At 36.7% G+C, this 27,629-nt stretch overlaps 1 protein-coding gene across 13 annotated transcripts in view; it reads left to right on the top strand.

The window, feature by feature from the left end:
* Positions 1 to 27,629, top strand: part of NBEA (neurobeachin) — a 674,010-nt gene that overhangs the window by 323,768 nt on the left and 322,613 nt on the right. For all 13 annotated transcript variants that reach the window (XM_038573291.1, XM_038573292.1, XM_038573296.1 and 10 more), the window contains one exon: positions 8,911 to 8,975. In XM_038573291.1, coding sequence (XP_038429219.1) covers positions 8,911 to 8,975 — 65 coding nt within the window. The remainder of the gene's footprint in view (positions 1 to 8,910; positions 8,976 to 27,629) is intronic.

The following is a 27,629-nucleotide window of genomic DNA, read 5'->3' as shown; positions in this document are numbered from 1 at the left end:
ACATTCTTATGTATCCATTTCCCTTGTTTTAAGTAATTTCTCTAAGTCTACATGTCAGAGAGAATGGTTAGAAAGCTGGGGCAGTGATTAAAGTGTCTTTCCTGCCCCAACTATATCCCATTTATCAACTCTGAATGTAATTTAATCGTCAGCAGCCACAGCAAACACTTAGTTCCTCTCTATGCTAAGTACTTTTCTTATCATCCTTTCAATATTTTATCGAATTATTCTCTTGAAACTCCTAGAATCAGTTACATAGTAATATAGAGTTAAACACTTGTTGGAGCATCTGGGTGGCTCAGTCAGGTAAGTATCTCACTCTTGGTTTCAGCTCAGGTCGTGACCTCAGGGGCATGAGATTGATCAGGCATTGGCTCTGTGCTTAGCATGGAGTCTCCTTGGAATTCTCCCTCTCCCTCTGCCTCTTCCACTTGTGTGCTCACTCACTCGCTCTCTCTCAAAATAAATCGTTTTTTTAAAAAAACCCACTTTTTCAAATGCAAAATCAAATGTGCATCAACGTAAAAAAATATGATCATCGTTTAGCCTCGTTTTTTACATTTTTTTTTACACAGTCACTATAAGTTAACACTTTCAGTCTTACAAAAATACCATTTATGGGAATGAAATGCCATATCAGAGCTGAAAAAGACCTTAGTAATGGTGTTATTTTAGAGATATGGGTCCTTCAATGATTATGGTCTAAATTATGATGTAATTATGATGCAATAATATACTCTTTTATGGATGAGTCGAAGGAAATTTAAGTAATTGAATCATTCGAAGGAAAATATATACATCACTTCATAACTAAGTTACTCTGTGCTGGCAAGTTAACTATTTTGAGGTTTGTATGTGTTCAGTCTTGTTGGGAGAGAGAGATGACCTTAAGTCAGTGGTTGTCTGACTTTACATCAAAATAATTTGGGAACCTTTAAAGTAATACCAGAAATTGCCTGGGTCCTATCATTAGAGATTATTCTGTTATGATTGGTACTTTTTAACAACTCCTCTGTTGATTCTTTTGTTCAGCCAGATTGAGAACCTTAGATTTAATGATACTTAGGAAGATTAAATTCTGTTCAACAACAAAAGTACATGGAGTCTGTACAGTATCCAGACACTTGCTATTTAGTAGGTATGCATAGTTAAAACAAGATCCTTCCTTTGATCAACACATTTATGATCCACTGGGGAGATATGTGTGAGTCAGTCACTACAAAATATAATTACATTTCAGATGGAATATTTTCTGATTAAATTATTAGGCATTGAGAAAATAATGATCTAGGATTGATCCCATTTCCAAAATTTTCAAATAATCATTTCTTTTTACAGACTTTAAGAGTTATTGCTTTGCCAACATAAACTGTTGTTACAAGTTATACTTTTCCTATAGGATACTTTTTCCTTCACATTCTAGTTTTTTTCTTTGCACTTCACATTTTTGTTTATATTTAGTACTGGATACCATATTTTACTGAGAATACAAAGTATGAAATTTTCAAATAAAGATGCTCAAATAATTATTTGTGCTACTTTTACAACTATCACTCAGAAATTATTAAATAAGTTTTAAAAGCACATTGAATCCTGACATTTTCTGAGAGGGAAAATATACTTTATCTTGTGAGGAATATTTATTATTCCTTTTTCTCTCTTTCTTAGTGTTCTTTTTTTTAGTAGTTGAAAGAAAAATTGTATTGTCCTCATTGCCTTATGAGATCTGATTAAAATTCACCCAAACCAGGAGAGACTGAAGTCTCATGCTAAATCCCACACAACAGCTGATGAAAACAGGTTTAAAATTTCTAGTTTTAGTGCTATTTGTATGGCTTAGGTCATTACTTCTCCAACTCTTCTATTGAAGCAGCCTCTTGGGAGGAGTGGAAAGAGTGACATAACTGTACCCCTATGCAACCTGTTGTTAGCACAAACATTCTGTGTTCTTCTGTTTTAAAATTCATATTTTACTATAATATTCTTGCATTACTCATAATTTTGAATTAAATTATTTGACTTTTTTTTCTCAAGATACCAGAGGGATTCTGTGTATATATCCCTGGGACTTAGTTTATCTTCTGCCTGGGACTTTTATATCTCATACCACAATTTGAAAATTGAAAACCTTAAGCCCTCTTTCTTAAAGAAAGACAATTGGTAACAAATTTGTGACCTCATATATTCTTAATATTAGTTAATATGGTTAACAGAATAGCAGAAATTGACTTGATAAATTACAATTATGCAAATTGTTTATTATAGTTGTTGAGGAACTTTGAAAACCTTCAGAATTTGAATTATACTCTTTTAACATTAGGTGGAATCCACTTTGGCCCTTACTCAGGTCAAGGCCTACAAAATTACTTTTTATTCCCATTCATAACATTTTAATGTATAACCCAATAAGCTTCTATGATAGAGAATACCCAAATTGGGCTAGCAAATAACCAAGAGACACTAGAAAAAATATACTAGGAAATATAATATTTCTTAAATTTATTCATAGGATTTTTTCTTTGTTTTTCATACAATGTCACAGAACTTCTAGAATTGACCTCTTATTGCCTTAATGCTGTAGTGTAGTCATTGTAGAAATTAGACCATTGGTTTCTTCTGGTCTTTAGTTACTATAGATGGATAAAATGTGGCTTCTCCTTCAAAGATGCAGTACCTGAGATCTAATCATATAATGGGCACATAAAACATGTAAAGCCTAATTGAGGTTTAGAGACTTACAGAAAAATACCTTTAAGCTGGCTAGTGTTGAACTCCATTTTGGAAAATTGGTATTTCAGTTAATGTTGTTTTAAGATTCTGTGTCAGAATCTATTTGATGTCTACTTATGTCTGAGGAAAGAAAAGCAAGTTAGTTAGGAGTGACAGAAGAGCAAAGAGAGGCTCTTATGTGAGCTCCGATGCAGGTAAGAATTTTGAGAAAAGAGCAACTCACTTCAGCCTTTCTGAGGAATGAGTTGTACTCCAGTAACAAAGCCTACCATAGTATTACATTGTCATTAGACAAACTCAGAAATTATTGCCTACTTATTTACAAAAACAACTCTGAAGTCAAAAATATATACATGGCAGTGATAAATTTTTATTCAATACTTTTTACTCTCTGTAATCTGATAAAATTAACTATTTCCACTTTGGTTGCTGACACTGTTCCAAACAATTGGCTGAGGCTGATGGTAATGTAGAGGGGAACACCTGCAATGGACATGGAACTTTGTTTTTTAAGCCCCTAAGGTTCAGTAGTTGTCACAACATAATCTTGTCTCCCACAGGAGAGACAGCCTCGTTTTGGCAGAGTACACCAACATTAGGTTTTTGAAAGAGAGTGGATGAAAAACAAATGTTTATGCATGTCTGAAAATGTAACTAGTCTATCCTCAGATGGTATTGATAGTTTGGGTAGATACTGTGTTCCTAGTGCTATGTTCTCCATAACTGTGCAAGCAGTGTTTCCTTTTCTTCTCTTTTCTAGCTTTGCTGTTGAGAAATTTCGTTTCATTCTTATTCTTCATTCTTAGTACAAACTTTTTTTTTCCTGTTAGCCTTTTCCTTAACCCTCATGTTAAGGAAAATTTTATGATGATGTGCTTTGGTAGGGGTTTTATGTCAGATATCTAATTTCTGGGAACAGTTTTAAATTTATTTGATAATTTTTTTCTCTTCCATGTTCCCCATTCACTCTTCCCCATTCAGTCTTTCTATAGTTTCTACTCAATGGATATGATCTTTTGATTGGAGATCCCCCAATTTCCTTATTTCCATTTTTGTTGTTGTTACTTTTGTTGGATCCCTTTATCTTCTTGTTGTCACCTTATCTTTTTTTCTGTATTTTGGGAAGATGTTTGCAACTTTGTTTTTGAAGCTTCTTTTTTTGATGTTTGCAGTATCTTCACATATTTCAACTGTGTAATTACAGTTATTTTTTTTTTCTGTTGTTTCACTGTCTCTCACTTTCCAAGTTTCCTTTTTTGCTATGTTGTTATGGTTCCTGGTTTCTCTTTTGTATTCTTGTCTTGGTCTGTGGTTTTCATGGCAGGTTGCAAACTCTAAGTAATGACTTCAAAAGTGATATTAATAGCTTAGGCACCAGCTCCAGGACCTGTAGAGTTTGGGCCAGCTCTTGAACAAGCTCTAGTGCTTCACACAACTTTGGGACATCCTCCATTTCCAGTGCTGAAGGCAGGCTAGAATCAGCTCCAGACCAGCTGCAGAGCTAGAACCAGCTCGGGGGGAGAGATAGTTCTGTCAGTAATTGTAGCACTGGTTCCTGCAGCAACTACAGAGTTCAGGCCAATTCCAGAACTAGATTTAGCAGCAACTCTGGAGCTAGAGCCACCTTCTGCATTAGCTCCAGAAATACTGCCAGGGCCAACTGCAAAGCTACAGCCTACTCCAGCATGAGCTCTTGTACCAACTCCAAACTTATTGCCAGCTCCAGCTCTAGCTTTAGAGCCACTGTCAGCTTCAGATCCAGAGTCATCTCAATCACCAGTTTTCCTACCAGTTCTCACAACAGTGCCAGACTTAAAGTCAGCTCAGAACTAGTCGGTTCAACAACAAGCTCTAGCACAAGTCTGAGATATAGCCAGCGTTGGCATCAGCTCTAGAGCTAGATTTAGCTACCCATCTAGTGCCAGCTCCATTACCATATCTACCACCAGCATCAGAGATAGTCTCCTCCAGAGCTACAGCCACCTCAGGCATCAGCTCCTGTGCCAGTTCTGAGCTATATAGCCAGTGCCAGTTCTAGCTTTCATTCCCTGTTTGGAATGGCATCTTTTTTATTTTGTCCTTTTCTTTTGTATTTTTTAATTTATGTTTCATACAATTTGTGATTTACCATATTTTATGTCTTATAATTCATATACAATAAAAATTAAATTCTTAATCACTAGAAAAGAGAATGTTAGTGATTAAAGGGTCTTATATGTATGTTTTTGTTTTTTCGAGCCAGCGTAATGAGTAAGTTATTTTCTTTTAAAAGGTGCCATAACATTTTGCTACTATTCTTAAATTTTGTTATTTTCCTATCTCTGTTAACTGCTTCTTTTTCTAATCTTGAAAATGTAAATGATGCCCAAAATTCAGCCGAGGTCTTTAGATCCTCTTTCTGTTTCTTCTTCTTTTTAAATTTTTATTTAAATTCAATTTAATTAACATCCAGTGTATTATTAATTTCAGAGGTAGAATTTAGACATTGATCAGTTGCATTCCATCTTTAGAGACTTTTGCCTGATAGTTAGCCATAATCAATATTTTACGCAAATAATTCCAAATTTCACATTCTATTTTGATATAGCATCATCACTCTAAATCCAGCAAATATGAAATTATGATAACCCTATGATCTTCCTCAAATGTGTATCTTTCTTATTTTAATAATAATATTACCATTCTTCCTGTCGTCATTCATGCTAAACTTTTAAACCTTATATTGTTCCACATTTTTTACTTTAGCCCTCAAATCCAGTTTCTTATCCAGTCCTGACATCTCTTGTTTGTATCATCTCAATTTCCATTTTCCTGTTCAAAATACCAGTGCAATGTAGGCCTCTATCATTTCTCATAGAAAGGCATATAAAACAATCTTCTATTTCCTCTTGCTCAAAACTGAAAAATTACTCTCCTAAAACATATTTCTTGAGTGACGTCTTGCAGTCATATACTTTCATTGGTTTTCCCATCCTTTAAACTCTAATGTCCTTGACTTGGCTCAGACTTATTTCTGCTGTTCCTCTATCAAAGATTGCAAATTACTGTCTCATGGGCTGAGGCACCTCACAGATATTTTTTGTTTGATCTTTGATCTGAACAGAGTTTTTAAAACATTTTACTCTATGATCTTTTAGACACAGTATAATTTGGGATGCATATGTACTTTGAAATATCTTCTTGAAAAATCCTTTGCATATTAAAGTTTCAGCTGATAAAAGAGCCTTGGTGTACAAACAGTATCATAAAGAAAATCATGTTTAAGAAGTTGTCTGTAAGAATTTATTCTTCGGAGTGTCATGGTTCTTGTTATATAAGAATCAGTTTTCTGTTTAAGCTAATATCACAATAAATGTCAGGTATTCCTGAGAAATTTGCACATTTTGTGAGATATTGGTTTGCAATAAATATAGGATATATAATGAGAATGTACAAAATTTATAAAAGGATGGTAATATAAACCATTTTATTAAAATATAGGAAAAAGAGTTCCCTGTAATTGTTTTCAAAAGAAATGATTTTAAAGTTTTAATAAGCACTATAAAATGCAATAGTGACCTTGTCATTTTGATGAAGTTTTGTTAAAAGCTATGTATGATAGCTAAAATACAGTGGCTTTGCTAAAACCGTTTAGCAAACCATAGAACCATTTAGGCTTTTATTTTTTATAATAAATTTATTTTTATTGGTGTTCAATTTACCAACATACAGAATAACACCCAGTGCTCATCCAGTCAAGTGCCCCCCTCACTGCCCGTCACCCATTCACCCCCACCCCCCGCCCTCCTCCCCTTCCACCACCCTGAGTTCGTTTACCAGAGTTAGGAGTCTTTATGTTCTGTCTCCCTTTCTGATATTTCCCACACATTTCTTCTCCCTTCCCTTCTATTCCCTTTCACTATTATTTATATTCCCCAAATGAATGAGAACATATAATGTTTGTCCTTCTCCGATTGACTTACTTCACTCAGCATAATACCCTCCAGTTCCATCCACGTTGAAGCAAATGGTGGGTATTTGTCGTTTCTAATGGGTAATATTCCATTGTATACATAGACCACATCTTCTTTATCCATTCCTTTCGATGGACACAGAGGCTCCTTCCACAGTTTGGCTATTGTGGACATTGCTGCTAGAAACATCGGGGTGCAGGTGTCCCGGCATTTCATTGCATCTGAATCTTTGGGGTAAATCCCCAACAGTGCAATTGCTGGGTCGTAGGGCAGGTCTATTTTTAACTCTCTGAGGAACCTCCACGCAGTTTTCCAGAGTGGCTGCACCAGTTCACATTCCCACCAACAGTGGAAGAGGGTTCCCTTTTCTCCGCATCCTCTCCAACATTTGTGGTTTCCTGCCTTGTTAATGTTCCCCATTCTCACTGGTGTGAGGTGGTATCTCATTGTGGTTTTGATTTGTATTTCCCTGATGGCAAGTGATGCGGAGCATTTTCTCATGTGCATGTTGGCCATGTCTATGTCTTCCTCTGTGAGATTTCTCTTCATGTCTTTTGCCCATTTCATGATTGGATTGTTTGTTTCTTTGGTGTTGAGTTTAGTAAGTTCTTAATAGATTTTGGAAACTAGCCCTTTATCTGATACCTCATTTGCAATTATCTTCTCCCATTCTGTAGGTTGTCTTGCAGTTTTGTTGACTGTATCCTTTGCTGTGCAAAAGCTTCTTATCTTGATGAAGTCCCAATAGTTCATTTTTGCTTTTGTTTCTTTTGCCTTCGTGGATGTATCTTGCAAGAAGTTACTGTGGCTGAGTTCAAAAAGGGTGTTGCCTGTGTTCTCCTCTAGGATTTTGATGGAATCTTGTCTCACATTTAGATCTTTCATCCATTTTGAGTTCATCTTTGTGTATGGTGAAAGAGAGTGGTCTAGTTTCATTCTTCTGCATGTGGATGTCCAATTTTCCCAGCACCATTTATTGAAGAGACTTTCTTCCAATGAATAGTCTTCCATTTAGGCTTTTATAAGATCATTACTGCCCCCAGGCTTCCACATCTTTTTTCCCAAGTTGTTGATTGTCTCTCCTGGGGAAATGTAGATTCATGATGTGTTCTTCTATAATCCTTCACAGATTTACTTACAGCAGAAAATATTTACACACCAAGTACCTACTTTTGGGGACCACATTTATTCCCAGCATGTATGCAAAGCTTTAGAAAGGCAATATGATCAAGAATTGAGGGAAGGGTTGACCTGGAGACTGTTTTTTGTGAAGCTGAATTTGTGGTAAGACAGCTGACTACCTTGGTGTGTAGCAATTTATTGGTAGGAAAATCACAGGGGAAAAAAAAACTATAGATGAGTGATGTGAGTGATCAATAAGGATTTTTTATAAAACGTATTAAAGAAGCATTTGTTTTTAGTACTATTGAAAGGGGTATGATTTTTAATCCAAAAAAATACAATTTATCATGAAAAAGCAAAAAATTGAAATTACTAGAATAAACAAATATCCCTTCAAAAAAATTGGTTAAGGCATGTTTTAAATATGCCATAGAAAGGGCATAAAGTAGGCAATATACTTCCCTAATCCGAAACACTGTTTAACAATCACAAATTTATAGTGATGACACTGTGGATTAGCAAAGGGAGATTACATTTGGACATAGTTTTAATATTGTTTTCTCCCCCCCCTTTTTTTTTTACAAATTCAAAAGAATTTATTTGTAATGTTTTTGTACCTATTTTTCAGTCACTTGGAATGCACATGTAACTAGAACATTTAAGATCCAAATCAATTTAAATATGTTGTATATATTTCTGATTTTCATTTTACGATCTCAGTGAAAAACCCCTATATTCAGGGCTTATGTTTTCTATCCCAGATATTTTTAGTCCTTGTGTATTTGCATTACTAGTTATTTGTTATCTTTGAGAAGGTGGCTTTGCCCTGAGAGCCTTCTATACCTGTGTCTCACTTTCTTTCTCAGTCTGCATCAAGCCTGAAATTTACCTGGGAATTCAAAAGCACCTTCTAAACTAAGTAATCCAAAGCTACTTTTAAAAATTTGATCTCATACAAAATAAGAGTTCTTAAAAATATTTTTCAAAGACTTGGAAATCATACCATGTGTGACTTGTTAACAACATTGACATGATCCTTAAACCAGATGTTAGTTTTGTTTACATGCTTATTTTTTCTTATACTTGATTTGGTTTCTTCTTTTAGGAATGGCAAAATTCTATTCAGAAGAATGCAGGACTTGCATTTATTGAACTCATCAATGAAGGAAGGTAATTAATTTTACAATTCTTAGACAATTAGTGTACATTTTATTCTACTAGGCAACTGTTCTCCTACCATCTGTTCCAAAAATGGGTAAGAAAATATATTTGAGTTAAATAATTTATCACACAGGTCATTAAACTTAAAAGGAACAAAGTTTAAGATATTAATCATACTTATTTTAAGGCGGGGGAAAGCATATATGAAATAAAGGAACAAACTTTATAAGGATTTTGTGAGATTTGAGCCACATCATCCTGGGTAGTAAAGTTGTTTAACACAGATCAAGCGAACCCAGTCTGCAGGCCCATCTGCCGCTCCATCTGTTTTTAGAGTCGTACTCAGTGTTTACTCCCTCAGCCCATCTCAGTTCATGTGAAGTAGTTTTATCTGAACATCGTGCTCTCTGATGTCCAACTGAAAATGTGAAGAATGTTAAATATGGGAAGTGGAACAGTCAGGTTAGGAATTTATATATCCCATTGTTAAAATAATGCTGTAAGTAAACTTATGTTTGAGCACATTATTGTATTTATCACTTTATGATAAAAGGTGGTTCACTGTGATTTTTCCAATACATTATTGGCAGTGGATACATTGAGACAGATGTTAACTGTCACCATTTTGAGATGTATAGCTTCAGTTAGCCAACAACCTCCATCCTTTACAATATCTTTTCTATGATTTAGTGTATTCTTTGGAAAATAATAACTGAATACTTGGTATAATTCATTTATTTCTTACTTGAAACTATAATTAAATTGGTAATAAGGGGAAAATACTTACTGTATATAAAACCTCTATTAAGGGAGGTGTCATGAAAAAATATTTTATAGGATATTCCTTGAAAATTAATTTATATGTGGTATAGAAACATATTTTTAAAAAATTAACTTAAATGCAGTTTAGTATTCCTTTTTAGTATTAGTTTTTTCCATCAGTTTATTATAATAATTCAGCAACATAACATCTGTATAATAATTCATTTTATTGTATATTTTTCATTTACATATTCTATGACTGAATTATTGTTAATCATAATACAACTCTAAAAGTCTAAATAAATTTACATTCACTGCAAAGCAAAAGATGCAGAATATCAGTTTTCTTTTGTAACAGAAATACTGACTTTAATAATAATAACATACTATACTTTTTATAAAACTTTTTTGTGATAAGAATTGATAATACTTATTATCCATTTTTTTTAATTATCCATTTTAAGGCGATGAGAAACAAACAAAAAAAAAAAATTTGCCCGGACTGTTCATTTTCATATCAGTTATAGAAATTTCTCAATTCACATACTTGCTAATTTTATCAATTCCTTTCAACTGTAAAGGATAAAAACAAAAGTTATCTTGTCATCAATAACTCAATAATATCAATAACTCTAAATCTTCAGCTATAAGATTATAGCTATGGTCTTAGAAAAGGAAAGGGGGAGAATTTGTTAATACCAGAAGTTTTATCTTCTGTTATTATTTTTATTGTTCAATGGTAGAGTTTGGAGTTCATTTTGTTTTATTTTAGGAAAAGAGTTGGAATCATAGAAAATAGTTATAATTTTTTTTTAGAATTTTAGTCCATAAAAATCTTCAAAATGCTCACCATAATGTTCTTTGTGCCATTCTAGATTTTTTTTATTTTTCATACCAGTTTTTCCTCCGGTAAAGATGATTTTGGAACAAAAATGGAAACATAACTAGCTATAAATATGAAAGAACAGATCATGTGTACATTAGTACAGCAAATGTCTATTCATTGCTTACCCTGTACCAAATATGAATATAGGAGATGAGAATAGAGAAATGAATGAGACAAAAATTGCTCTGAATTTTTGGAGATAGACAAATATTCGAATAACACATACAATATTTTAAGGATGCTGTGATAGAGATGGTATAGGTATTATTAGTACAAGTGTAAGACAGGACATTTAATCTAGACTGAGCATATTCTCCAGGTGGTAGGACTCTCAGGGTTTTCAAAAAATGTGTCCATGAAAAGCCAATACAATAGAATCAAAATACCCTTTTCAATGAATGGTGCTGGACATCCACGTGCAAAAAAAAAATTAGACACAGACTTTATACTCTTCACAAAAACTTAACTCAAAATGGATCAGAGATCTGAATGTAAAATGCAAAACTATAGAACACATAGAAGGTAAGATAGGAGAAAAATCTAGATGACCTTGGGTTTGGTGATGACTTTTTAAATAAAATAACAAAGACATGATTCATGAAAGAAAGAGTTGGTAATCTGGACTAAATTAAAATTAAGGACTTCTATTCTATAAAAGTTGGGTCAAAAGAATGAAAAGACAAGCCACAGACTGGGAGAAAATGTTTGCAAAAGACACTTCTGATAAAGGACTATTCCCTAAAATATATGAAGAACTCTTAAAATTCAAAAATGAGAAAATAAACAACCTGGTTTAAAAAAATGAGGCAAAGTCCTTAACAGACACCTCAGCAAAGATGATCTGCATATGGTGATTAAGCTTAGGAAAGAGTCTGTCATTATAGGTCTTCAGGGAAATGCAAATCAAACCAACAAGGAGATACTACTACACACTTACTAGAATGGCCAAAATCTGGAACACTGACAACCCCAAGTGCTGACAAGGATATAGAACAACAGGAACCATTCATTGATGGTCAGGATACAGAATGGTACAGCCACTTTGCAAAATAGGTTGTGGAATCTGTGGTTGAAATAAATTAAGCTTGTTTTATGCCGTGAAACCATTAATTGCTTCATTAAAGGTCAACAGTGGTCCCTTTAAAAAAAAAATAGGTTGTGGAGTGTTTTATAAAACTAAACATATTCTTACTGCAGATCTAGCAATCATTCTCCCTGTATCTACTCAAAAGAGTTGAAAACTTATGTTCATTTAAAAACCTGCACACAGATGTTGATAGCCACCTTATTCCTAACCAAAACTTGGAAGCAACCAAGATATCCTTCAGTGGATGATGAGTGAGATACCCAGTATTGATGTGCTACAGCCAATGGAATCTTTATTATTATTGATAATAAGAAAGGAGCTGTCTGGATGCCTGGATGGTTCAGTCAGTTAAGCATCTGCCTTCAGCTCTGGTCATGATCTCAAAGTCCTGATATCGAGCCCCACATGGGACTCCCTCCCTACTTCTCCCTCTCCCTCTGCCACACCCCCTGCTTGTGCTCTCTCGCTCTCTATGTCAAATAATTAAATCTTTTAAAAAATAAATATGCAGTCAAGCCATGAAAAGACCTAGAGAAACCTTAATTGCATATTACTAAGCAGAAGAAACCAATCTAAAAAGGCTACATACTATAGGATTCCAACTATATGACATTCTTGAAAAGGCAAAAGACTATGGAGGCAGTAAAAAGATTAGTAGTTGCCAGTGGTTAGGGAGGAGGAAGGCATAAATAGGCAGAGCACAGAGGCTTTTTAGGCCAGTGAATCTAATAGTGGATACACGTCATTATATATTTCTCAAAACCCATAGGATGTACAATACCAAGAGTGGGCCCTAATGTAAACCAATGGACCTTAGGTAATTATACTATGTTTAGGTAGATTCATCATTTGAAATAAATGTACCACTCTGGTGGGGGATGGTGATAATGAAGGAGAGCCTGTGTGTGAGGAAGGGATACCTGGGAAGTCTGTATCTTCTACTCAGAGTTGCTGTGAACCTAAAATTGCTCTAAAAATAGTCAATAAAATTTAAAAAAAATAAAAACTAAAAACGCAGGAGGTTCAAAAGTAAAGTATATCCAAATAGAATGCCATCTTAATTGAAAACTGAGAGATGGTTAGAGATAGCTAGGTAAAAGAGAAAAAATAGAGGAATAAAATTCTGGGCCAAGGGAATAGTGTGATATCAAAGCCTAGAAGCAAGAGGTAGCAAAACATGTTGCTGGAGAGCTCTTGTTAGTCAGTCAAGAGCTATTTAAGTGCCTGTTGTATACCAGCCACTTAGAGGCAAAGTCATCCCTTCCTGGCAAGGATCACGGGCAGAAGTCATGCCATGAAGGGGTTTGTAAACTATGCTAAGGGTGCTGTGATATAATTGAAGACAGTTAGGCATAATCTGCTGTGTGATTTGTGTGACAAATGGACTTCAGGGGCTCTAGTCTGAATCTAATCTGAAGTTCAGTGATCTCACTGAAGATGATGGTGTCATAGACAAATAGTGGCTATGAGGAAGGAAGAAGTGGACAGATTTAAAGTGTCCTTTGGAAATTAAGTCTAGAGAATTGCTGATAGATTGACTTATAAGAGGGAAAAGAATAGATTAAAGATAACCTGATCTCTGGCTTTAAAGCCAGATGGTGGGCAGCCCAGGTGGCTCAGCGGTTTAGCGCTGCCTTCAACCCAGGGCCTTATCCTGGAGACCCAGGATCGGATCCCACGTCGGGCTCCCTGCATGGAGCTCGCTTTGCCCTCTGCCTGTGTCTCTGCCTCTGTGTGTGTGTGTGTGTGTGTGTGTGTGTGTGTGTGTGTCTCATGAATAAATAAATATAATCTTTAAAAAAAATAAAGCTAGATGGTTTATTAACTCTAAGTATAATTTACTTAGAGCGTTACATAAGGAAGAACATGGGCTGGATGTGAGATGGTTTTACCTTTGGCCACACTGATTTTGTAGCACCTGTGAAATCTCTGAGTGGAAATGTTAAATAGACATCTTGAATTTGGATCTCTACCTCTCCAAAGAGACAAGTAGAGTGGGGATTTGGATTTAGCAGTTCTTAGCTTGTATGTGGTAAATGGTAGATAAGAATGAAGATATGATTCTCCGGGAGCCTGTGTAGAGGGAGCAGAGAACCTGAGGCCACTTTACTGTTGTTTCTGCTGGGAAGTCCTCTTTCCCACAGCCGTACGTCATTGTCTGTTTTCTGTCATTAGAAATCAGCTTAAATGCCACCCTCTCAGAGAGGCTCCGTTTACCTTCTTACAGAGTTACCACACTTCCATCACATGATTCTGTTTTCACATTTAATAACATCATCTTAAATTATTTTCATTGCTTATATCGACCTTCCCCACCAAAATGTACTTTCTTTTAGAACTTGTGTCCTCTTTACTGATACATTCCTGGTTTCTGGAATAATACCCAACAAGTAATTGACAATCATAAATATTTGTTGAGGGATTAAAGAAAAGAATGGTGACTAGAATGTTTGAGAAAGAAGGAACAGGTAACAAAAGAAAAGGACCACTGGATTCAATGACCAGAATGTTAGTGTTGATTTTATTCACATGTACCTGTGTGCTAAAGATGCTGGGTGTAGACCTGGGCCCTTCTGTAAGAGAGTTTACAGTCTCATGGGGACAACAGTCTTACAATTACTGATAAATGTGCCAAAGTTGAGGGTACTACAGGAGCAGATAATTTATGGAATGACTTCTGAGAAAGCAGTGGTTTAATGAGAGAACTGGGGGCAGGAGCTAGGGCTGTTCTGAGCTGAGGAATGAGCTAAGGAGATGAGTATAGCCAGCAAGTACACCAGTTCTAAGGAGTTTGGCCGAGAATGGAAAAGATGGGATGGTTGCTAGAGATGGATTTTTGGCACAGTTGGGGGGGGGGGGGGGCGTTATTTTTTGGAAGGAAGGACTTGAGTATTTTTATTTAAAAAAACTTTTTTTAAAGATTTTATTTATTCATGAGAGACACACAGAGAGAGAGAGAGAGAGGCAGACACATAGGCAGAGAGAGAAGCAGGCTCCCTGCAAGGAGCCTGATGTGAGACCCATCCCAGAACCCCGGGATCATGCCCTGAGATGAGGCAGATGCTCAACCACTGAGCCACTCAGGCGTCCCAGACCTGAGTATTTTTAAATGCTCACTGAATACTCTGAGAGAGGTGAGACAGAGTTGCCGGGATTGGCCTCTTGTGGAAGAGCACCGAGAAAGGAGGCGGACAGTTAAATTGGCAGCAGGACTCAGAGGGGTTTTTTTTGTTTTTGTTTTTGTTTTTTATGATACCTTCTATTTTCTCTATAAAGTGACAGGAAGGACCATTGACTGAGAATAAAGGAAATTTGAAGAGGTGGGTGTCCTATTTGAGAAGAGAAGAGAGGTTTGAAATTAGCCACTGTAGAAGAACAGGGGAGAAAACAGGCAGAAAAACTAGGTCTCCAGCCAGAATGTTGGGGAACCAGATGGAATTGCCATCCTTGATACTGGAATGTTTTTCCCAGCAGTCCACAGTACAAAGAAAATGGACATTTGTTTTCAGACATTTACCTCTCATACTTCAGAGAAAATAACCTCTTCACTGAGCACCAAAACCCTGTCCCATCCCTAGTCCAGATTAGGTGCCTTCCCGTGTTCTCATAGCACCTTCCAGTTAGTGCATGGCCTGTTTATTCATCATGTGCTTCTTGGGGCTCTTTCTACAGTGCCTATTATAGCACATTACATATATGTATATCATTTGTGCAGAGTTCAAATACCAGTTCTTGTATTGATAAACCGTCAGACTCTAATCATGTAACATAATCTCCTTCTGACATAGTTTCACATCTGTGGAAGAGTGTAACACCTTTCTTGTGCATTTACTCTGAAGGTTGGAAGTAACATATTTATTATAACTGCTGCAATATAGACTTTTATTTTTTTTTTATTTTTTTTTTTTATTGGTGTTCAATTTACTAACATACAGAATAACACCCAGTGCCCGTCACCCATTCACTCCCACCCCCCGCCCTCCTCCCCTTCTACCACCCCTAGTTCGTTTCCCAGAGTTAGCAGTCTTTACGTTCTGTCTCCCTTTCTGATATTTCCCACACATTTCTTCTCCCTTCCCTTATATTCCCTTTCACTATTATTTATATTCCCCAAATGAATGAGAACATATAATGTTTGTCCTTCTCCGACTGACTTACTTCACTCAGCATAATACCCTCCAGTTCCATCCACGTTGAAGCAAATGGTGGGTATTTGTCATTTCTAATAGCTGAGTAATATTCCATTGTATACATAAACCACATCTTCTTTATCCATTCATCTTTCGTTGGACACCGAGGCTCCTTCCACAGTTTGGCTATAGTGGCCATTGCTGCTAGAAACATCGGGGTGCAGGTGTCCCGGCGTTTCACTGCATTTGTATCTTTGGGGTAAATCCCCAACAGTGCAATTGCTGGGTCGTAGGGCAGGTATATTTTTAACTGTTTGAGGAACCTCCACACAGTTTTCCAGAGTGGCTGCACCAGTTCACATTCCCACCAACAGTGTAAGAGGGTTCCCTTTTCTCCGCATCCTCTCCAACATTGGTTGTTTCCTGCCTTGTTAATTTTCCCCATTCTCACTGGTGTGAGGTGGTATCTCATTGTAGTTTTGATTTGTATTTCCCTGATGGCAAGTGATGCAGAGCATTTTCTCATATGCATGTTGGCCATGTCTATGTCTTCCTCTGTGAGATTTCTGTTCATGTCTTTTGCCCATTTCATGATTGGATTGTTTGTTTCTTTGGTGTTGAGTTTAATAAGTTCTTTATAGATCTTGGAAACTAGCCCTTTATCTGATATGTCATTTGCAAATATCTTCTCCCATTCTGTAGGTTGTCTTTGAGTTTTGTTGACTGTATCCTTTGCTGTGCAAAAGCTTCTTATCTTGATGAAGTCCCAATAGTTCATTTTTGCTTTTGTTTCTTTTGCCTTTGTGGATGTATCTTGCAAGAAGTTACTATGGCCGAGTTCAAAAAGGGTGTTGCCTGTGTTCTTCTCTAGGATTTTGATGGAATCTTGTCTCACATTTAGATCTTTCATCCATTTTGAGTTTATCTTTGTGTATGGTGAAAGAGAGTGGTCTAGTTTCATTCTTCTGCATGTGGATGTCCAATTTTCCCAGCACCATTTATTGAAGAGACTGTCTTTCTTCCAATGGATAGTCTTTCCTCCTTTATCGAATATTAGTTGCCCATAAAGTTCAGGGTCCACTTCTGGATTCTCTATTCTGTTCCACTGATCTATGTGTCTGTTTTTGTGCCAGTACCACACTGTCTTGATGACCACAGCTTTGTAGTACAACCTGAAATCTGGCATTGTGATGCCCCCAGATATGGTTTTCTTTTTTAAAATTCCCCTGGCTATTCGGGGTCTTTTCTGATTCCACACAAATCTTAAAATAATTTGTTCTAACTCTCTGAAGAAAGTCCATGGTATTTTGATAGGGATTGCATTAAACGTGTATATTGCCCTGGGTAACATTGACATTTTCACAATATTAATTCTGCCAATCCATGAGCATGGAATATTTTTCCATCTCTTTGTGTCTTCCTCAATTTCTTTCAGAAGTGTTCTATAGTTTTGAGGGTATAGATCCTTTACATCTTTGGTGAGGTTTATTCCTAGGTATCTTATGCTTTTGGGTGCAATTGTAAATGGGATTGACTCCTTAATTTCTCTTTCTTCAGTCTCATTGTTAGTGTATAGAAATGCCACTGACTTCTGGGCATTGATTTTGTATCCTGCCACGCTACCGAATTGCTGTATGAGTTCTAGCAATCTTGGGGTGGAGACTTTTGGGTTTTCTATGTAGAGTATCATGTCATCGGCGAAGAGAGAGAGTTTGACTTCTTCTTTGCCAATTTGAATGCCTTTAATGTCTTTTTGTTGTCTGATTGCTGAGGCTAGGACTTCCAGTACTATGTTGAATAGCAGTGGTGAGAGTGGACATCCCTGTCTTGTTCCTGATCTTAGGGGAAAGGCTCCCAGTGCTTCCCCATTGAGAATGATATTTGCTGTGGGCTTTTCATAGATGGCTTTTAAGATGTCGAGGAATGTTCCCTCTATCCCTACACTCTGAAGAGTTTTAATCAGGAATGGATGCTGTATTTTGTCAAATGCTTTCTCTGCATCCAATGAGAGGATCATATGGTTCTTGGTTTTTCTCTTGCTGATATGATGAATCACATTGATTGTTTTACGGGTGTTGAACCAGCCTTGTGTCCCAGGGATAAATCCTACTTGGTCATGGTGAATAATTTTCTTAATGTACTGTTGGATCCTATTGGCCAGTATCTTGTTGAGAATTTTTGCATCCATGTTCATCAGGGATATTGGTCTGTAATTCTCCTTTTTGGCGGGGTCTTTGTCTGGCTTTGGAATTAAGGTGATGCTGGCTTCATAGAACGAATTTGGAAGTACTCCATCTCTTTCTATCTTTCTGAACAGCTTTAGGAGAATAGGTATGATTTCTTCTTTAAACGTTTGATAAAATTCTCCTGGGAAGCCATCTGGCCCTGGACTCTTGTGTCTTGGGAGGTTTTTGATGACTGCTTCAATTTCCTCCCTGGTTATTGGCCTGTTCAGGTTTTCTATTTCTTCCTGTTCCAGTTTTGGTAGTTTGTGGCTTTCCAGGAATGCGTCCATTTCTTCTAGATTGCCTAATTTATTGGCGTATAGCTGTTCATAATATGTTTTTAAAATCGTTTGTATTTCCTTGGTGTTGGTAGTGATCTCTCCTTTCTCATTCATGATTTTATTAATTTGAGTCTTCTCTCTCTTCTTTTTAATAAGGCTGGCTAATGGTTTATCTATCTTATTAATTCTTTCAAAGAACCAACTCCTGGTTCTGTTGATCTGTTCCACAGTTCTTCTGGTCTCGATTTCGTTGAGTTCTGCTCGAATCTTTATTAACTCCCTTCTTCTCTTGGGTGTAGGATCTATTTGCTGTTTTTTCTCTAGCTCCTTTATGTGTAAGGTTAGCTTTTGTATTTGAGTTCTTTCCAGTTTTTGAATGGATGCTTGTATTGCGATGTATTTCCCCCTTAGGACTGCTTTTGCTGCATCCCAAAGATTTTGAACGGTTGTATCTTCATTCTCATTAGTTTCCATGAATCTTTTTAATTCTTCCTTAATTTCCTGGTTGACCCTTTTATCTTTTAGCAGGATGGTCCTTAACCTCCATGTGTTTGAGGTCCTTCCAAACTTCTTGTTGTGATTTAGTTCTAATTTCAAGGCATTATGGTCCGAGAATATGCAGGGGACAATCCCAATCTTTTGGTATCGGTTCAGACCCGATTTGTGACCCAATATGTGGTCTATTCTGGAGAAAGTTCCATGTGCGCTTGAGAAGAATGTGTATTCAGTTGAGTTTGGATGTAAAGTTCTGTAGATATCTGTGAAATCCATCTGGTCCAGTGTATCATTTAAAGCTCTCGTTTCTTTGGAGATGTTGTGCTTAGAAGACCTATCGAGTATAGAAAGAGCTAAATTGAAGTCACCAAGTATAAGTGTATTATTATCTAAGTATTTCTTCACTTTGGTTAATAATTGATTTATATATTTGGCAGCTCCCACATTCGGAGCATATATATTGAGGATTGTTAAGTCCTCTTGTTGAATAGATCCTTTAAGTATGATATAGTGTCCCTCTTCATCTCTCACTACAGTCTTTGGGGTAAATTTTAGTTTATCTGATATAAGGATGGCTACCCCTGCTTTCTTTTGAGGACCATTCGAATGGTAAATGGTTCTCCAACCTTTTATTTTCAGGCTGTAGGTGTCCTTCTGTCTAAAATGAGTCTCTTGTAGACAGCAAATAGATGGGTCCTGCTTTTTTATCCAGTCTGAAACCCTGCGCCTTTTGATGGGGTCATTAAGCCCGTTCACATTCAGAGTTACTATTGAGAGATATGAGTTTAGTGTCATCATGATATCTATTCAGTCTTTGTTTTTGTGGACTGTTCCACTGAACTTCTTCTTAAAGGGGAATTTTAAGAGTCCCCCTTAAAATTTCTTGCAGAGCTGGTTTGGAGGTCACATATTCTTTTAGTTGCTGCCTGTCTTGGAAGCTCTTTATCTCTCCTTCCATTTTGAATGAGAGCCTTGCTGGATAAAGTATTCTTGGTTGCATGTTCTTCTCCTTTAGGACCCTGAATATATCCTGCCAGCCCTTTCTGGCCTGCCAGGTCTCTGTGGAGAGGTCTGCTGTTACCCTAATGCTCCTCCCCATAAAAGTCAGGGATTTCTTGTCTCTTGCTGCTTTAAGGATCTTCTCCTTATCTTTGGAATTTGCAAGCTTCACAATTAAATGTCGAGGTGTTGAACGGTTTTTATTGATTTTAGGGGGGGATCTCTCTATTTCCTGGATCTGAATGCCTGTTTCCCTTCCCAGATTAGGAAAGTTTTCAGCTAGAATTTGTTCAAATACATATTCTGGCCCTCTGTCCCTTTCGGCGCCCTCGGGAACCCCAATTAAACGTAGGTTTTTCTTCCTCAGGCTGTCGTTTATTTCCCTTAATCTATCTTCATGGTCTTTTAATTGTTTGTCTCTTTTTTCCTCAGTTTCCCTCTTTGCTATCAACTTGTCTTCTAGGTCACTCACGCGTTCTTCCACCTCGTTAACCCTCGTCGTTAGGACTTCTAGTTTGGATTGCATCTCATTCAATTGATTTTTAATTTCTGCCTGATTAGCTCTAAATTCTGCAGTCATGAAGTCTCTTGAGTCCTTTATACTTTTTTCTAGAGCCACCAGTAGCTGTATAATAGTGCTTCTGAATTGGCTTTCTGACATTGAATTGTAATCCAGATTTTGTAACTCTGTGGGAGAGAGGACTGTTTCTGATTCTTTCTTTTGAGGTGAGGTTTTCCTTCTAGTCATTTTGCTCAGTGCAGAGTGGCCAAAAGCAAGTTGTATTGGGAAAAAGAGAAAAAGAGAGGAGAGAAAGAAGGAAAGAAAAGAGAAAGAGAAAAAAAAAGGGAAGAAAAAGAAAAAAACAAAAACGAAAAAAAAAAAAAAAGAAGAAAAAGAGAAAGAAAAAGAAAGGAGAAAAAAAAGGGGATGGGGGAAGGAAACAAATCAAAAAGCAAAACAAAACAAAAACAAAAACAAAAACAAAAACTAACAAACAAAAAAAGAACCACCGGGGAGTATCTTCTGATTCTGTGTTCTTTAAGTCCCTTGGCTTCTCCTGGAAGTTGTCCGTCTAGCTGGTGTTCTGGGGGAGGGGCCTGTTGTGCTGATTTTCAGGTGTTAGCAGTTGGGGGAGCTGCTGTGCCCCTGCCTGGTGCAGGGCTCAATGGGGGTTGTTTACCCCGTGAGGCCGCAGGAGGAACAGCCCCAGTGGCGGGGCAGCTCTGGAAACCTGGATTCAGCTCCGGCAGGAACTCCGTCTGCAGGGCCTGGAGGCTCCGGGGCGGGGCCGCTGATCTGCTCAGCTGGGGCAGGAGCGTCCTCGCTGTCCTGGGCCCTCCCGGCCTCTGCCTGTCCCGGGGGAGGCGGGATCCTGGGCTGTGTCCCGGCGCCCTGTGCTCCGGGGCCTGCGCTGGTGGATTCGCGCTCCCGGCCCGCAGCCCCCTCCGCGGAGCCGCCGCCCGAGCCCCTCCGAGCTGCTCCTGGAACCGCGCAGCCCCCTCCGCACGGAGCCTCCTCCTCTGCCCGAGCCCCTCCGAGCTGCTCCCGGGGCCGCGCAGCCCCCTCCGCGGAGCCGCCGCCCGAGCCCCTTCAGCTGCTCCTGGTCCCGCCGGGTCCGCCGTGCGCGCTGCAGCCCTTAGGGAGCTCGGCGCACTCTCCTGGGCGCGCAGTTGCTGTTACTGTCCCCGGGAGCCCTCGGGCCTCCCCGCCCTCCTGGGTCCTGCTCCAACTCCCTGCGAGCCCCTTTCCCCCGGGAAGGTCGGTGCAGCTCCTGCTCCTCCGGGACGGGGCTCTCCTGTCCTGGGGACGCTCGCCCCGGCCTCAGCCCGGCTCCTCGCGGGGCCCCTCCCCCTTGGAGGCCTTTGTTTCTTTACTTCTTTTTCCCCGTCTTCCTACCTTGATAGAAGCGCGAACTCTTCTCACTGTAGCATTCCAGCTGGTCTCTCTTTAAATCTCAGGCCGAATTCATAGATTTTCAGGATAATTTGAAGGTTTTCTAGGTAGTTTGGTGGAGACAGGTGATTTGGGGACCCTACTCTTCCGCCATCTTGCTCCTCCCCCCCTGCCCAATATAGACTTTTAAAAATGGAAGCTTTGTTGTTGTCATTACTTATAATGTATATTCAGAATTTTGCTGACTCTCACCTTTAGATTGCTTCATTTCCTTTCAGTTTAGACCTTAGTCTTTCATAAATTTGAACTTGGGAGTTTCAGATCACAAAAGGATCATATAGAGGTAGTTGGGATGTAGTTACAGTAAAGGCACATTACTCCCATTTATCTGGCTTCTATTTGTTGAGGCCTACTATGTGCTAATGACAAATTAGATTCGTTTTAGAGTCTTTAATTACACTCTTATCTCATTTGCATGGACATGCAGCCTTCTCCCTAATTTTTTCTAATAATTTAAAATGAAGCATATAAAAAACACTTTTTCTTTGTCATTAGAATATCAGTCTTTAATTTGTCCTTGTGGGACCAAAGTTAAAAATCTTTAAGTGGAAATTGTTATAAATGTTTATCCTTAACAGCTATACTCATGAATATAATTCATCAATCATAGGTAGAGAAAGCAATTGTGCAGTTGTCTACAATTAACAGGACAAAAACAGTTGATAAATGTGCAGCTGAACTAAAGTACTCCCTAGGACAGGCTGAAATTATAAGCTGGATCATTTAAATGAATCTAACAAAGGATCTTTATAATTAAAACAAAGCAAGGTTAATGGGATGTAAAATTGCCTATAATATCTTGGCAATAATAATTGGATTTTAAATTATTAAAATATGAATTGAACTATAAAGCAAATAGGAAAGACTTTTTTAAATTATGGAATTTGAGTGATCCTTTGAAATAAATTAATCATTTGCCTAAAATAAATCTTTATTCCTCTTTTGAAAGCATATAGGATATAATATTAATGAATATACATAAAAAGCCAGTGTGTATTTGTTTTTAGTACTGAATTTAACTTAAGATTCCTAAGATTCCAATTTTCATTTTGTTCTTTAAAATAGTGAAAAATATATAGCTTGCATTTCTATTGTTTTGAAAAGGAAAAGGATATTGCATCTAAGCCTAATTCTTTAGTGATTATATGGCCCTAACTTTAATATCTTGTTTAATTTAACAAATGCTATTTATAAATTAAACCATTAAGCTTTAGTTTGACTTATTTAACAATTAAAGCAAAAACTTTGAGTTTATCTATTTGTTTTGTGTCTTTGATTTGGCAAAAACTGTATTAAAAAAAAACAGTAACTTCTAAAACTGTAAGATAAGCTTTTTTTCATAGAGTTGAGACTCTGGTTTAATTTTGAACCAAGAATCCCTGAAAACTTCTGGAAAACAGAAGTTCCCAATCTAATCTATACCTTTTCCTTTCTACCCTGTTATTCATTTTACTCACGTAATAAATTTTTAAATTATTGTGAGTTTTGTTAATGAATGAGGGGGAAAATTTTTGTACTTTAACGAAATCAATTGTATAGATCTTAAGCGTATTGCTAATTTATAGACTTCACATTAGATGTTGATTATAAATAAAACGTTGTTTACCCAAAACTAAGATAAGCAACCTATCTAATAATGGTTAGATTTCAAGGAATAGGAAAATAAATTTAGAATTTAATGATCATAAATTTTATTTGAATTGAATTTTAACCATGTTTAAAATATGTCTGCATATATAAATATATACTGAGATTCTTTTTGTCTTTTGAGGACAACTTTAAATGTATTTTCCTCCTAGGCAGTATTATTTTAATTTTGGTAAAAGTTAAGTAATAATTCATAAAACACAGTTCTTTTTTTTTTTTTTTAAACACAGTTCTTTTTATTAAAAGACCAAAGAAAGGCACAAGAGTCCTCAATTTTTAGTATATTCATTTATATGCCTTATTTCCTGCTTTCTTATTTTTTAAAGACATTAATTTTTGTTGCTTTTCTTTAGCTTACTTATTGCAAGCAAATGCCAGTCAAAATTCAAATGATCCATATCTTTATAGGAAAGAAACTTTGATTCAGTTTCTATACTATTCTGACATGCCTAGAATTGGCATTTGTGGCTCCTATGTTATTTAAATAACAGCAAGACGCGTAGAGTAACAGGTTGCCAGTGGGCCTAAACTAACATGAAGATACAATCTCTATGTCCAGTCTAAGGATACACTAAAGGTTAAAGGTAAGATGAAGGAATAGAATGAGCAAGGGAGATAAGACAAGAGGATAGCCATGGGCCGGGCTATAGATTTTAGTCTAGAAGCTCTTCCTAAGGTGCCAAGGGAATTGAAGAGTTGAGTATAGGCTCATTATTTTTCATGTTGGTAAAGTGAGAGCACATAAACTATATTCTTTAGCTATTGTTGTATAGACAACAATTTGTCTGTATTTAAAAAACCAGAATACTTATTTTATGATATGTTGTCATAAAGAGTCATAGCCCAAGCTGGAAGAGGAATAAGGAAAAGTTCATTGTTTATGTTTGCATATATTAAATGTTCACATATTTTTTAAAAAACCACTACTCCTACTTACGAATCAGACTTCAAAACATTCCATTATTCAAAGTCTAGATTTTTTTCATTCTTAGCACAAAGGAAAACAATAGACTTAACTTACTTAAAATAGATTGATACTAAAAAATGATTTAATATTTCTAGCAAATATTTAAGGAAAAACTAATACCAATTATATTCAGTCTCCCAAAAATAGAAAAGGAAGAGCAGGCAATATATTACAAGGGATTTCATCACCCTGATAACAATAACAATTACAAGAAATAAAATTACAGATCAGTATCCATCATAAGCATAGGCGCAATATTAATATTACCTTTGTAAAAGTTGACAAATCAAATCTAGAAATATATGAAAAGGATTACACCATAAGTAAGAAATGTTTATCCCAACAGTGCAGAGTTGGTTTAATATTAAAAAATATCTATCAGTGTAATACACAGTATCAACAGATTAAAAAAGAAAAAAATATGTATGGGTATTTTAATAGACATAAAGGAAACATTTAAAAAATTCAACATATATTCATAACAAAACTCTCAGTAAACTAGAAATTAAACTCCCTCAATGTAATGAATGCTATCTACAAAAAGCATACAACTAACATCCTACTTAATTTTGAAAGACTAAATGCTTTCCCACTAGATCAAAAGCAAGGCAAGGATGTTCTCACCATTTTTGTTCAGTATTGGGCTGGAGGTCATAGCCAGTTCAATAAGGCCAGTATAAAATTCTAAGATGGCTGAGAAAAGGTACTATAATAAATGAATTTAGCAAAGTTACATGATACGTGGTCAGCATTTGAAAATCAATTATAATAACATATTTATAATATATGTAAAATATTGGAAGCTTAAATAAAGCAAAACCATTACAATAGTATCAAAAACAAGAGCTACTTAGGGTTTTACTTAATAAAATTTATGAAAGATCTGTGTGATAAAAACAACAACAAAAAAAAACACTACAAAATATGTCTGTAAAAATTAACAATAAAGAAATGCAGAAATCCATATTCATGGATCAGAAGACCTAACATGATTAAGATGTTAGTTTTCCCCTGACTAATCAATCAAAATTCCAGCAGGCAATTTGGGGGGGGGGGGGGGGGTTGGTAGAAATTAGCAAGCTGATTTTTTAAATTTCTGTGAAAATACAAAGGATCTATGATAGCCAAAGCAAATAAAAAATGAACAGAGTTGGAGGATTGGGGTAAAGATATATCAATGGAAGGGAAGAAAGATGATCTTAAAACTCAATTACAAAACAACAAACTTGCCAGTATAAATCGGGCAAATGTTTTGAACAACACAATAACAAAGAAGATACATAGATGGCCAATCAGCATATAAAACTATGCTCCACATCATTATTCATTTGAGAAATTTCATTTTAAACCCAGTGAGAAAGCATTATGCACATTACAATTCTGTAATTGATATAATTCAGTAGATTGGCAATACTAAGCATTGAGGAGAATGTGGAGGCATTGATTGTAGCTTACTGGTAGGAATGCAAAATTGTACATCCACTTGGAAAATTTAGGGATCCCTGGGTGGCGCAGCGGTTTGGCGCCTGCCTTTGGCCCAGGGCGCGATCCTGGAGACCCGGGATCGAATCCCACGTCGGGCTCCCGGTGCATGGAGCCTGCTTCTCCCTCTGCCTGTGTCTCTGCCTCTCTCTCTCTCTCTCTCTGTGACTATCATGAATAAATAAATAAAATCTTTAAAAAAAAAAAAAAAAAAAGGAAAATTTATTAGTATCTTACAAGGTTAACCTACACTTAATCATTTGACCCAGTAATTCTAAGCTTACATAATTTCCCAAGAAAAATGAAAATATTAGTCCACACTAAGACCAGTATGTGAATGTTCATAGCAGCTTTATTTATAATAGCCAAACATTAGTAAAAAAAACCAATATCCATAAGTAAATGGATAAACTATGATATAGCATTATATTGAATAATACTCAGCAAAAAGTTACGAGCTACCAATATGCACAATATATATGGAACTTAAAAGTATTTTGTGAAGCTAAAAAAGCCAAACAGCAAAAATATGCTCTGTGAGGGATGCCTGAGTGGCCCAAGTGGTTGAGAGTCTGCCTTTGGCTCAGGGCATGATTCTGGTCCTGGGATTGAGTCCCACATCGCGCTCCTTGCGGGGAACCTGCTTCTTCCTCTGCCTGTGTCTCTGCCTCTCTCTGTGTGTCTCTCATGAATAAATAAAATCTTTTAAAAATATATGCTATGTGATTCCATTAACATGATATTATGGAAAAGACAAAATTAGAGGGACAGAAAACATTTCAGTACTTGCTGTGGATGGCAGGAGAAGAGCACAAAGGAACATATTTGGGTGATGGAAATGTTCTTGGTTGCAGCAGTACCTACCTAAAATATGCATTTGTCAAAACTCATGAAAATGTGCAATTAAAAAGTTAATTTTATTATATGTAAATTATATCTCAATAAACCTGATTTAAAAAAGAACCAAAGTAGCGCTTCCTTGCTTGCAAAGTTCTGTAACATGACCTGCAAGACCTTTGCTTATCTGGCCTCTCTTACCTCCCCACACTGATCCAGGCTCCCTCCATTCACTCCTAAAGCACCCTTATGTCACCTTCATATTTCATTGTCCTTTACCACAAAGAAGGCCCTCAGTAAATTGAATGAATGAATGCTTTACTCTGTATCTCAATCTCTGGAATACCCTGTCAGAAGCCACACCAAATTGATTGTTTCCTAAACAAGTCAAACAGGTCAATTGCTTGTTTGTGTGACTTTGGGCAAGTTACTTAATCTCTCTAAGCCTTAGTTTCTTCATCAGTGTAATGAACTAATTATGCTTACCTAATAAGATATTAAATGAGGTAAGAATCAAATGAAACGATACCTATTATGTACCTAGCCTGGTAAGTAATCAATTCTCAGTGTTCTTGATACATAATAGGCACTCAAGAAATTATCATTTATTTTTATTATTATTTATTTAAGTGGCATTTGAGCTGGATTTTGAAGACTATGGACAGAGAAGTTGAGGACACTAGAGTACCTTACACATCCCATAAGAAGCACTAATAGGTTTTTGTGTGTGCTCAGTATGATAGTATCACTACTCCCTCACTGGCTCAATCACATTTTATACAGAACACTATTACACACACAAGTGGTAGGATAGGGTGGTAATAGTTGACCTATTTAGAGGCTTTCTAGTGTATTGCGTTACTTACCAGTCAAAGCAGTAAATAAAAGTCCTATGTTACTTCTTTTCCAAA

Source organism: Canis lupus, chromosome 25 (assembly GCF_011100685.1).
Source record: "Canis lupus familiaris isolate Mischka breed German Shepherd chromosome 25, alternate assembly UU_Cfam_GSD_1.0, whole genome shotgun sequence".
Classification (NCBI taxonomy): domain Eukaryota; kingdom Metazoa; phylum Chordata; class Mammalia; order Carnivora; family Canidae; genus Canis; species Canis lupus.
The sequence above is the reverse complement of the archived record's forward strand: the minus strand, read 5'-3'. Positions and strand labels throughout refer to the sequence as shown.